The following is a 13,522-nucleotide window of genomic DNA, read 5'->3' on the forward strand; positions in this document are numbered from 1 at the left end:
CCCACCCCGGCTCGTGCTCTGTTTTGTCTTTCAAATAAATAAATAAAATTTTTAAAAAACATTTTTTTAATTCAATAAATAAATAAATAAGTAAAATGGACGAAGCCTTCATGTGGCTCTTTTCACCCAAAGGCAAGTGCATGCACTTGGGGCCCAGCTTTGCCAGAAGGCCCAGGGGGCGAGGTCAGGTCCACCAATGTCCAAGGCTTCAAGTCAGCAGTCCCTGAAGTCAGGCCAGTGTCTTGGTCAGTGGGCCTGGAGAAGGACAGCCAGGCCCACTGGCAGCGGATGTGTGAGGTGACCGACTGTCATGTAGAAAGCAAGCTCACACACACATACGTGCACGCAGCACACATACGTGTTTTGGAGGAAAAGACCCAGGGGTTGGATCTCGGCCCCGCCACCTTCCAGCTGTGTGTCTTTACCTCTCTGCGCCTCGATTTTCTCATCTGAAAAATGGGGATAATTGTGTCTACGAGAACGGAGGCTCGGAGGAGGGCAGGGCGTTGTCTGATGCTCGGACTCTCTGACCTGACCCAGCCCAGAACAGGGGCTCAGTAACCTCAGTTCAGTGAGCGCTTTTTGGGGTGAGGGCTACACGGCCCGAGTGTGTGCGTTACTTAGCACGGCGCCCGACACAGTCACTCCTCAATAAAGGCCAGCATCACCCCATGCGTCATCCAGGTGTGGAAGAAGAGGCTCTCCGGGTGGCAGGGGCAAGGCCATACTTCCTTCCCTCTTTGGGCTCATGAAGCAGACAGTTCTTGTTCTTCGTGCCAGCCCCAATCCCCTGCCTGGTGCTGACCGTTCTGCTCTGTGGCTTGCTTGGGTGGGAATGACCCCATCCCCAGCTCCAGGACACGCGCTGACAGGCTCAAACCCAACAGCACATCCGCCCCCCACCCCGGGTGGCAGGGTTCAAGGGTGGCAGGCTCAAGGGTGAATGTGAAATCTAACAGAGCCAACGAGACAGGGAGAGACATTTTCTGAGGCTTCTGAAAAAAAGAGAGCCTTCCCCTCTCTTCCTCAGGACTCCGGGGACCGGTGTGGCTCTTCCACCACCCTGACGGGGCTGCTGTGGGCCACAGGGTGGACTCTGAGCTTGAGGCCAGTCCTGCAGCAGAGCAGAAAGAAGGTACCAGCTCTCTGGACAAGCTGCTGGATCAAGCCTCTCCTGAAGGGAGATCCCCCCTTTTGTTCCAGGAGACAATTACTGTCCTCCTGTTTAAGTCCATTGATATGGGCTTCCTGTTGTTTGGTGCTCAAAGATTCTTAACTATAACAACGTACATGTGTTTTCTACCTTTTCCAGATTTAACGATATAATCCCCAATATAAATGATGGGGCTGAGTTCTGGAGGCTGGAAGTCTGAAATCAAGGTGTGGGCAGGGCCACGCTCTCCCAGCCTCCAGGGGCTGCTGGCTTAGAGCTGCATCACTCCCATCTCAGCCCTGCCTGCGCCTCTGCCTTCGCATGGCAGCCCCTCCCTGTATGTGTCTCCTCTCCTTACGAGGACAGTCACGCTCCCCCACGCAAGTACGACCCATCTTAACTTACGCCTAAATCACATCGGCAAAGACCCTACTTCTGAATGAGGTCGCATTCACAGGTACCAGGGGCTAGCTCTGCAACATGGCTTTTTTTTGGGGGGGGGGGGACAATTCAACCTGAAACAGGTGAAATTTCAGGGGGTTCAGTGAGCACCCCGCCATTCCAGGGGCACTCCCCCACAGGGAACAGCAGGTGCTCAGTGAATCCTGTATAAAAGATGGAACCAACCCATCACTAAGGCTTCAGTGAGCGAGCGTTTCCAGGGCACTTGCGCTCCCCAGCACATCACTCTCGAGCAGCGGAAACAGGGTCATGCTTGGGTACCACCCAAGACAGAACCTCTAGCCCCGCCACCCAAGGCCCAGCTGATCTGCTACAGGGCCCTAGAGAGACGTGGCCAAAGTGCTGTCTCCGCAGGGCCCCCAAGGGACAGACCAGCAAGGACCTTGATGCCAAGGAAGGACGATTTTAATCAGAAAGGAGTTAGAAGTCCCCGAAGAGTTAGGAGTGACTTTCCTTCTCGGACAAGGAGTCTGCAAAGCCCCAGCTGGGCCACTTAATCACGTGGACTTGGACAAGCCATCCAGCCTTCCGTGGCAGGGCCCTCAACTACAGGACTCCGATCCTGTAGGAATTGGGACACTGTGCCCACTTGTCTCTGGTCAACCATCCCTGCTTGGTGACTTCAGTTTCCTGAGTCAAAGACCAGCTCCCCACTTCATTCATTCAGGACTGGGATTACTGTAGGAATTAGGAGGACCTCACAGGGTAATTACAGTTTTCGATCTCTCCAAATTACACTGCTGTTCTCAGATAGGATGGGAAATGGTCTGTGGGGCTGAGGTCACATGAGAGCTCACAAAGCAGTGGGGTGAAGGGTACCTCCTCTAGGAAGCCCTCCCTGCCCACCTTCCCCTTCCCTCATTCTGAACACACCACTTACAGGCTCCCCAAGTGCCTCCAAATCCTTTTCTCACCCTGGCTGGAGAAAAATCATGGTGCATATGAAATAAAAAGTAAACCGTGGCCCTCTCCTAGGACAGTTTGGCCTGTACACAGACTGCCCTTGGTCCCGATGACTCACATTCCAGAATTCGATGAAGCAGCTCCAGGTGAAATGTTTTCTCCTCTCCTAAGTCCTAGGTCAACATTCTTTCCCAGCAGCCGCTCAGGGTGGCTACGGGCTGTGTCCCCAAAATTCCAATGTCGAAATCCTGACCCCCAGCACCTCATAACGTCACCGTATCTGGAGATGGGGGTCTTTAAAGAGATGATCAAGGTAACATGAGGTCACCAGAGTGGGCCCTGATCCAGTGTGACTGGGGTCCTTACAGGACACAGACCCACACGGTGGGACAATCCCGTGAGGACACAGGGAGAGCATGGCCGTCCACACACGAGGAGAGAGGCCTCGGGAGGACCCTGCCCCGCCCGCGCCTGGACCTCGGGCTTTGGCCTCCAGGACCAGGAGAGGGTACTTGTCTGCTGAGTGAGCCTCATCTGTCGTGTCTGTTATGGTGGCCTGAGTGGACCAACAGTGGCACAGAATATGCTGGGAGTTTCCAGCAGGAAGGAGAGAGCAGGCCAAAGCTCTGGGAAACCAATGTTTTTGTTCCATCAGAAAGGAACAAAACCCACACCAGAGAGCTCCCAAACTCAAGGCCAACCTGGACAAAGGTCAACATCCAAGAGAAGTAGGTACACAGGACAGGATCGGATGGGATAGGGGAGAGCAAGCAGGATACCTTGCCTGCGAACGACAGAAACCCCCCCAAACAGCCTTGAACTAGAGTAAGACATTCATCAGCTCGTGTAACATGAAGTCCAAAAGCAAAGCAGCTCAGGGGCTGGCTGTCAGCTGCTCAAGGTCACCAGGGCCAGGTTCTCTCCAGTGCTCTGCTACACGTGCCCAGGTGTGGCTTCATCCAGAGCCAGGGCTCAGCTGCCTATAGTAAGCCCAGGTGTCACCTCCATGGGACAAGTAATTCCATGGGACAACTTCCAAAATAGGTAAGATCTCTCTCCAGAGTGACCTAACCTTTCCCAGAGGCCCTCAGGAGACTTCCACTACCATCTCTTCGGCCAGGAAGAGCCATGCTCACACCTGACCCCTCAATGCAGATGGCATCACCCGGGACAGAGCAAAGGAAGCGTTAAGGTGCCCTGTTTGTGCCGTAATCGGGGTCTGTCGGGGCGACCAGAGGTTCCTGGAAACCGAATCCAGGAAGGAACAGGTCAAGCCTGGTGTCCGGAGAGACCTGAAGGAGATCAGGAGGCAGCTCCACCTCCCGTGGCTGCCTGCGGCTCACACGAAACCCCGGAACGGGAGGCCGAGACTGTGGGGGACAGAGAGGGAGTCTGGGCAGGAGGGATCAGTTACAACTGCTGACAGGTGGCTGAGCCAGGGTCCTTGAGGAGAAACGAACCCCTCCTCTACCGTTCATCACGGGGCACCATTCTCTCGCAGGAACTGTGTCTACAACATGTTTTAATGAGACGCGTGGACAGAAACGTAACAGGAAGCAGCAGTCTGGCCCACTCAATGCACGCCTGCCCTCGGACCTGGATCCCAGATACCCTGGAGTAAGGAATGAATTTGCTGGATATCACATTATAAATGCTCCCACAGACAGCCTTTTGCTTTAAAACTGGCTATTTATTTTTCTCTCCACTTGTAAAAGTAATTACCACAATAGAGAACTTAGAAAACACAACAATCCACGAAGGAAAACCACCACAGTCGCCCCCTCCCCACCCCCTGGCCCATCCCACCGGCGAGGGAGGTCGGCTGCTGGCCTCGGTGGCCGCGGGATCGGGCCGTGGGCAGGCGCTGGCTACGGCCGTGAGCACGCCAGCTCCCGGGAGCTCGGGCGGCCGAGGCCAGGGCCGTGCTCGGGGACTCACACGCCAGCGGCGGCATGGCAGGGTCAAGCCCCGGTCTCTCCCTCAGCACACTGGCCCAGGGAACCGGACGAGAGGGAAGCAAACACCTGCACCCACTCCTGCGGGGCCCCCAGCCCTGAGTCTCCCGGTGGGCTCTCAGGACCACCCGGCGGGCTCTCAGGACCACTAGCTTGGGCAGCATGGCAACAACCGCTAAGACGATCCAGGATGATGTTAAAAACTGGAACAGATTCCCGGTTACCCCTTTATTCGTCTCACGCATGACTTTCAGACACGCTGCCTCGGACGGGAGCAGGCGGGACCTGCCAGAGATGCTGGGGGCGCCCCCCTGGAGGGTGCGCAAGGGGACGGGCAGAGAGATGCTCAAGAACCACTGACGGAACCTCCTACAGCCCCCAGTACCTCCCTGTGGATACAGATGCCTGCGAAGTACGGGCAGAAGAGAAGTCATGTTACAGGAAATACACAGTGTCCTCAACACACGGCTCCCAAACTCTGCAGAGATGGCAGCAGCCCAACATTCAGTCTTTAGCCTAAAGTATTTCCCGCCTTAACCATTTTAATGCTGCAAAGCCCCACCCCCATCTGGAAACACTGCAAAGAGTATGTCCAGGCTCCCTCTGAAGCCCCTCTCAGCCAGATGCCGTGTCACCTGGCCACAGTGACTCCCCGTGGCTCCACGGAGCACAGTGGGGACCCGCGCACCCTGGGCCTGAGAGCAGCGACCCACTCCGTGGCCGTGACTGCGCGTTCCAGGGTAGGCAGCACAAGATGGCGGTGACAGGCAGGCGCAGGATCGGAGTCCGAGCTCTGCTGCTGATCCCTTGGACTGGGCAGTCCCCGCGGGCCTCGGTTTCCTCATCTGTAAAGTGGGAACACTGAAGGGATTACACAGAACAGGGAAGCCCAGCGCCCAGCACTGGCACATCCTCAGGGTCAGTGAATGTCAGCCCTGGCACACTGCCTCCAACTCACGTCACATCAACCCTGGTGCTCTCAGTTCCTAAAAAACTGCTCTTCTGAGTGCCAAGTCCAAGCTCGGGGGGTAATCCTAGCCAGAGCAACCCCCGGTCTAGAACCGGCCAGGCCTGCCCAGCTGGAGGGGACCACAGGCCAGCAACCCTGGACCAGGAGCGAGCGGCCTCACGAGGGCTCTGGCAGGGACTCACTCAGACTGCAGAGCAGACAGGGCCCAACAAAGGCTGAGCCTGTGTGGAGGGGCCACAGGGGGCACCCAGGCGACACAGGCAGCCCCCAGGGAGAAGGAAGCCCTTTCACCGGCCAAACTGGAACCCTCCCCACAGAACAATGAATACTCCATCATTGTTTTGCCTTGAATCACATTTTTAAACACTTAACATACGGACATCTGTTCCTTGATGTTTCGTCTTTGTTCATCTGTCATCCTCAAAATGAAAGTCCAGAACCTTCCGCACTAATTTTAAAGTCCGGCTGAACATTTAGTAATGAACAAAGCTGAAAACACAGAAGAAAAAAGATGTATTTTTTTTAAATCTTATATATTTCTACTCACAAATTAGAACAAAACTTTCTCTCTACCTGCAGCTTTTCGTGTCTACACAACCCCTGAAGTTCTAATGACTGTTCATTCTCTAGACCGACTTCAGTTTTCTCATATAGAAACACAAACACGATGTGCTTCTGTGGACCGCGCACAGGGCACAAGCAGCCCCGAGACCACGAGCGACGTGAGCACCCGGGACCGCACAGGGCTGGCTCGGAGAAAGGCACTCCTATCAAAGAGAGACATGCAGTGGACAAACCTGTTTAAATTTCCCTCTAATTTTGTCTAAGTCCTCGTGAAGTTTATCATAAGTAGGGTCATCGTAAGGGAACTTCTCAATCATTCCAATCAACGATTCTAAGGCCTTCATCTTTTTGCTGTAAAGCACAGAAATAAAAACTTTTAGTCCTTTGTACACAGTGGGCTCTGCTTTGTGACGACGACACTGATCACTTACTTGAAAGCAATGGGCGTGCTCAGCATGCCTGAGTCCAGAAGCCGGAATAATTTTCTCACTACACTCAATATTTATTTACCTAGCAACGTGCCCTTGCCCACACCCTGCACTCAACATCAAGTGCATATCAAGCTTATGGATATACCTGTATCCCAGCCAGGGAGCAAGCGACTGAGGCAACCCGCCGACCTCCCCTAGGTCACAGACGTGGGAACAGACAAAACCAGGCAAGAAAAGAGCGCTGGGACACAATCTAGCCTGTTGTAGGCCTGGGATTTTCTGGGGCCCAGAAATGTCACGCTCACAGCCTTGGGGAGTTCAGCGGCAGGTAGACCAGCAAGCCCCTCCCTCCAAAGGGCAAGAATCAGTGTCTGGTATCTGGGTCCAGTTCCCTCTCCCAGGAAGGCAAAGCTCTGCTGGGAGGCGAGGTGGCTCCCAGGCCCTCGGGTATTTAACTTCTCTGTAACATGCACATTTAACAGCCACCTCACAGCTTTCAAGAGAAGTAACCTCCGTAAAGCCCAAAACCTAGCACAGGGTAGGTGTTCAGTAAGCGTGAAGTCTCCTGGCTTCCATGGGACCCTGGATACCAGGGCTCACACCTGGGGGTGGGGGAGACCATTCCCAGATGTGCACATCTGGGAAATGCACAGTGATCCTGACAAGCACCCTCCCCTAGACCACACTGGGTCATCTGAGTGTCAGAGGATGCTAGGTATTTGATTAATGGGAATTCAACAGAACTCTTCCCCAGAATGAGTCAAAAGCAACCAACATCTCCTAAGTACCTGCTCATAACTGCTGTTTTTAGGTACACGAGGAAGTCTGCCGATGGCAAGTCGGTTTATGAGAACGAGATGGCTACCTAATACAAACTGTAAAAGGTCAAAAGGAAGTAAATTAAAGCAACAAAGCACTCGGTTTCCAGGGCGATGGAAGGCCAATGCCAACATGTGGGAAACGGCTGTATTCCAGCGTGATAAGAATGCCAGCCACTTTTAACTAGGCAAGTAGCAACTTACTCTTCTCTGGTCAGTGAAGCTACTCGAAACACACCCAGCCCGTCACACCGTCAAAGTCGGTGCGTGTCAGGGGGGTGTGCCCGCTCCCGGCTGATCCAACAACACGGCAGAGCTCGAGCTCAGCCCTGGCCAAACGCTGGCCTGCACACGGCCCCACCAGGCTGCTGGGCGGGGGGCACCTCCGAGTCCATCAGGAAGCCACGGTCGTCTGATATAAAGCCCCATCCTTCAGTCTGAGATACCGCCTTCCGTGGTTTCTCTGGCGTTAAAAGCCCCTTATTTTACTGAATGATAACGCAGATAGGGCTTTTCCCTTACTTGGAACGTAAAGAAACAGAAGATCCTCTATCAGCCTTCCACCATTATTTAAAAACTGTACTAACATAAGAATGCAAAAAACCGTGATCCACAGCCCTAGGAGACAGGCTTCTAGGTTGCGTTTCAAGGAGGCCCTCGAGCTGCGCTGGTGGGGAAGGGGCGGCAGCGAGGCGCGCTGGACGGCTTCTGCCAGCCCCCAGCCGACCAGCTGAGACAGACAGGGTGCGTGGCTTTAAGAAATTAGGGGGCCCCTGCTCGGGGGGCCGGGGCGGCAGCCCCTGGGTGTGCGACCCTCCGCGCAGGGTACGGCACTCCTCCAGGAGCCGGCACATGTCGGAGTCACGGAGAAGGGAAGGCTGAGGGAGAGCTCCAAGGACGGCCTTGCTCGTCCTCTGGCGGACTGGAGCGCAGAGCGGAGCGGAGAGGAGCGGAGAAGAGAGCCAAGCTCAGCTTTGACTGCCACCCAGTGGCGCCCCAAGTCGCCAAGCGCCATCCCAACCGCTCTCGCAGTCCTCAGAGGACCATCCCCACCCCGGGTGCGCCTCGGCTCCCGTATACATCTGGTCCACTGCCAGCAACTCGTGCCGCCAGAGCGGCCCAGGGACTCCATCGGGGTAGGGCAGGCCATCTCAGCATCACCCACAGTCAGCTGTGAGCACCCTTGTCCTCATATTCGAATAGAGAGGCGCCCAAATTTTAGAAATTCAAAATATTTCAAGTAAGACGAGTCACTCGGACAGGGGACTGCCACCTTCCCTGCTGTCATCCACTCTCCTTGGGCCCCTCCCAGGCCAGGCGAAGGCAGCAGACATCAGGAGGCAGGGCACCAGCCGAAGCGGACTCTGGGCTCCCAGGAGCAGCGGGACAGCCAGGCCACCCGTGCCTTTCACCTCAGGGTTCGTTCCCAGGTTAAGAATGAAGACAGATGTGCAACAGGGTCCCGGGGTCTTCAGCGGGTAGCACATGGCGATAACAGTTTAAAAAGACTACAAATGATCCGAAAAATAGCTAGCATTTACTCAGTGCCTCCAAGAACCAAACACGTGTTAAACACACCACCTCATCTCACTAGCACACCTCGTTGGCTGCACTAAAAACCTAGTGACAACAGAGTCACCATTTTCAACCCTACTCATACCAAGGTTACCGTACTGCGTTTATTAGAAGTTCCGAGGAAAGATAAACAAGAAGACAGAATCCACTTCAACATTATTTTACTGGCAGGGGATCTAAAATCCACTTGGTGCTCTGATGCTTGCAGGGAAAAGGCAGAGGACTCCAAGAAGGCTCGACAAGTAATAACGCGTGTTCACCAGACACCGAAAATGAGCTCTGCGCTAGTTACGATTTCCTGTGAATATGTGACAACATTCAAGTTTGGTCTATTTTCTCCACGTGACAGATGAGGAAAACTGAGGCACGAATTGCCCCAAGTCAGAGTAAGCTATGGAACCACACTCCTGCTCCACACAATGAAAAAGAAAGAAGTCTTAAACTTTACCTGTCTTTCTCAGTGGTACAACTGTGCAGGAGACATCTCCAAGCAAAAGCAAAGCCTTGATAGCACCCAATCTGTGAATTCACAAAACAGTTAAGCGTGAAATTAATAAGCAACAAGCTACACTGTATCTAATTATCAAGCTCTCGAAACTAAAGGTGGGGAGGAAGGGCAGTGGTGCTTCTTACGCTGCGGTTCTGGAAGCACCTGCTGGGCACGAGACCACAGAAGTCAGGTGGCCGAGCCTTCAGTGGGGCAGCAGCCTCCCAGAAGGTGCCGCTGGCCCCGCCCCTGGGTCTGCATGTCCTGTGTGGTCCCCCCTGACTGCAGCGGGGTGGCCCCGTGCATGGCTTCTGAATTTAGGCATAGCAGACGACGTCACTCCTGCCTTCCTGTCTTGCATCACTGACCCAAGCGTCATGAGGCCACTCCAGCAGCCCTATGGAGAGGTCCACGCAGCAAGAGCAGCTGTGTGAGTAAGCCATCTCAGAAGTGGCCCTCCCAGCCCCAGGCGAGCCTTCCCATGGCTGCAGGCAGGACTCCAGCACCGTGCGGCCCGGAGCCAGAACCAGCCAGCCCAGCGTGTTGTCGGAGGCCCACACAGTTTGTGGTGATCCTGACTGCCACAGGCGGTCATTCAGAGCCGGTCCTCCATAGCGAGGGCCCAGCGAGGGCCCAGCGAGGGCAAAGGGCAGAAGAGAAGACGACTATGGATTTCAGAGGACTTCAATGGGAAAGGGTGACACAGGGTAAGGATTCAGGTGGCGGAAGCACCATGATACGCTGGTGTAAACTGAGGTGGCCGAGGACCGGCTTTCTCATTCCCCAGACCGTACCACTTCCTCCTCCTTACGCAGGCACACCTCAGAGAGACACGGGTTCGGTTCCGGACCACCGCGACAGTGAACTGCTTGGTTTCCCAGCGCATAGGAAAGTTATGTTTACACCACACTCTACTCTACCACGGGTGCAACAGCAATACGTCTACAAAATAATGTACACACCTTCAGTAAAAAATACTTTATTGCTAAAAAACACTAACCCTCATCAGACTCTCAGCGAGTCATAATCAGTGATTACTGATCACCGAAGCGAATATAATAATGAAAAGGTTTGAAATGCAAGAATTCCCGAAGTGTGACACAGACACAAGAAGTGAGCAAATACTGCTGGAAAAAATGGTGCTGACAGGCCTGCCTGGCACGGGAGTGCACAGACCTTCCATCTGTAAAAATCACAGTATCTGTGGAGCGCAGAGACGAGGCGTGCTCGCGCACCAACATGCTCTGTCCTTCTGGATGAAGAATGTTGCTCCATCCACATTCTCTAGTCCACCGCCGTTTAAATAGGCCTCCAGTTCTGGCTCTACCATACTGATCATCACAGTAAACTATAAACTATGAGTGAAAAGGATTCATTTCTAAAAACAAGGGCGGGGGGTCCCACTCACCTCAGATCCAATTTTGGCTCCATGTAACGTGCCATACTGTCTTCCTTCGATTATACCCAAACTGTTGCCTTCTTCATAGCCTTCCTGATATCCTTCCCCGTGAAACCTGCGATGGAGAAGCAAGCTTGATCAAAGAAATAGGAGAAAAGAGTGTATTTCCTGGAAGAAAATTTTTCCAGGAATTTTCTCTCCCATATTACCCAGACTCAGCAAGACAAGACACAGTATAGCAGAAAGAGTATCGAATTTAAGTCATAGGCCACGATCCCAGCTCTACCCCCTCAGTCTCTGCCAGCAAGTCACCACACCTCACGAAGCCCAATCTGCCTCTGGCCAAATTCGTGAATCCCAAACCTGGTAAGATACCAGAAACACAGAGGAAAGTTTTAAAGACACAAATCCAAGGGCCTCGCCCCCGATACTACTCAGTGAGTCTGGAGGAAGGCCCAGGAATCTAGTTTTTGAAACCCCCTAGGTGACTCTAGTGTGCAGCCAGGTTAGCGAGCCAAAGTTCTGGGCGTCTAAGCCACACGCTACGTCAAGTGCTTCAAAACTCTCTGCCGCATACACAGGGCTTTCCATCACAACTCAGTACACCAGAAGGGAGAAATGCCATCAGATCACCACAAAATATACGAAGGCAGCGTGCCCAGCGTAGAGGAACGGCTGGGACTTTGAGGGCTCAACAGTGGAAGTGGGACCATCTTAACCCGCAATCACCAAAAACAGAAGTTTGCGGGAGTCCCCAGTGAGGCAGTGTATGCTCCCACTTATTGGCTATGTGACCCTGGGGAGTGATCTTGCCTCCTCATCTGTAAAACACGGTGAAGAATAGGATCTAATCCACAAAGAGGCTAAAATAGTCAACGGGGAGACAACACTGAGCTCACTGTTGGGTTCGCACAAAGCTCTAAATAAATGTCAGCGGCTGACGGTTAAATGTTCGCTCTCTTTCAGGACTGACGTCTACTGATGTCTCAAGTGGGCCGGGCACTGGAAGATGGCCACAAAGCAACTCGTGGGTCCCCACCGTCACAGCGCTGGGCACCCCCCAGGGGCTCCGGAGGGAGAGGGACGACGTCTGACACATTTATCAGCATGCCCATGAATGCTGCCGTATGTCCCACCACTAAGGAACAAGGAAAAGGGGCAGCGCCCAGATGGCAAAGGTCCGTCCCACCCAAGTACCGGGCGTCCCCAGAGGAAGACAGTCATCAGGCCCAGCAGATGCTCGGGGCCGCCCGGACCGGGAGGCGGGTCTGGGGGAGCAGCTGGGCACGTGGCGCGCCGCCGAGAAGTAAAGCAGCGGCCACAGCACCTCGGCCCCACACGCGTCCGCGGCCGTCGCTGGCCCAGGACGCCCCCCACCCGACGCCCGCGCCCGCGCCCGCGGCTCACCAGGCCCGCGCTGCCTCCGCAGCCGAGGGAAGACGCTGGCCCGGCCCCACCACCCACCTCTCGTCCGCCATCACGATGGCGTCGAACATGTCTTGACTCCCGGCCATGGCGGCTCCCCGCCCGGCCCGGCTCGCCCCGCCCTTCGGGCTCCGCCGCCCCGCACGGCCACCGCCACCCGCGAGGCTCGAGCGCTCACTCACCGCGTCTGCGGAGGCGAGGCCACTTCCGGGGGCGGCGGCGCGGGGCAGGCCGGGTAAGGACGGCGCGCGCGAGGGCCCAGCCGGCGCCGCGGGGGCCCGGACGCATGCGCGCCGGGGGCGGGGTCGGCGAAGTCGAGACTTAATCTTTGCCAAAAAAAGGCTTAAAAGGCTACGTGGGACATCCAGGTGAGCGTGCGGATGCAGTTTTTCCACAAGAAGAGCCTGGAGGAAATCTCGAAGGGAAAACCAATGTATTTTACTACGTGAAAATGCAAACTCGCGCATGCCCAAAGTGGTGATAACATTAAAAGCCAAGGAGCAATCTGGAGGTGTGTTTGTCCTAAATACTACAACTAAGGGAATCATGTGTCTGGTTTATAAAGAACTTACCAAAAAGGATAAGCAATGAGTGCATCCTAACAGGGGCGAAGAGATGGGCCAAAGGCTTGAGTGCGGGATTCACCGGTCAGGCAGGCAGAGTGGAGAAGGGGGTGTCTGTGCCCGTGACCTTGGAACTTCACCTCCAGGACTTACTCTGATGTTCGCTGCGCGTGCACCCCGAGGACTCCAGCAGCCGCCAAAAATCATGTTTGAGGCGAAAGTAAGATCATGGAAAATGCTCCTGATGTTCAAGGAAAAAAAGTCTACGCATCCTCCAAGCCCAACTACATTAAACGATTACGCTTGTAAAAAGAATAAAAATACACCAAAATGTCCACAGTGACTAGATCTAGATTTTGGAATTACATTAATTTTTAAATGTCCTCTTTTATATTTTTTTCTGAGTAGTAGTAGTCCATGTTTGCACAATGAACTTTAGTTAGGAGCATAAAAAAGCCCCATAAAACTTTTTTTTTTTAGAAGATGAAATTAAATAGACTTTGTATATTTTGTTCATTAAATATCTTTTCATTTTTAGGTGGGTTTTTTTTTCATCAGCAGATAAAATCACAAAACTTTTGGGATGTAGGAAAAAGAGCAAAACAAGCAAACAAATCTGCTTTCCCACCACTCTGGCCACCAACTAATTTTTTTTTAAAGATCAGGTATATTTCTTTAAAAAATGTATGTATTTATTAGAGAGAGAGTGTGTGTGAGAGAGCACATGCGTGCAGGGGTGGGGCAGAGGGAGAGGGAGAGAGAATCCCAAACCCACTTAGTGCTCAGCACAGAGCAGATGAGGGGCTCCATCCCAGGA

The 13,522-nt window shown here is 53.8% G+C and overlaps 1 protein-coding gene across 7 annotated transcripts in view; it reads right to left on the reverse strand.

The window, feature by feature from the left end:
• LTO1 (LTO1 maturation factor of ABCE1) overlaps positions 1-12,347 on the reverse strand; it is a 44,388-nt gene extending 32,041 nt beyond the window's left edge. For 3 of the 7 annotated variants that reach the window (XR_004300702.1, XM_032414552.1, XM_032414553.1), the window contains exons 1-3: positions 12,125-12,347; positions 10,727-10,832; positions 9,280-9,350 (exon numbers count right to left, since the gene is read on the reverse strand). Coding sequence is in view for 6 of the 7 variants with exons in the window: in XM_032414552.1 (XP_032270443.1) it covers positions 9,280-9,350; positions 10,727-10,832; positions 12,125-12,231 (284 nt within the window). In the remaining variant the exon portion in view is untranslated. Of the gene's footprint in view, positions 1-1,649; positions 5,933-6,240; positions 6,359-9,279; positions 9,351-10,726; positions 10,833-12,124 lie in introns of those variants that run through there. The other 4 variants (XM_032414551.1, XM_032414549.1, XM_032414550.1 and 1 more) reach the window with 4 other exon arrangements.
• Between the last annotated feature and the right edge of the window lie 1,175 nt (positions 12,348-13,522).

Source organism: Phoca vitulina, unplaced genomic scaffold (genome assembly GCF_004348235.1).
Source record: "Phoca vitulina isolate PV1807 unplaced genomic scaffold, GSC_HSeal_1.0 scaffold16, whole genome shotgun sequence".
NCBI classification, from domain to species: Eukaryota; Metazoa; Chordata; class Mammalia; order Carnivora; family Phocidae; genus Phoca; species Phoca vitulina.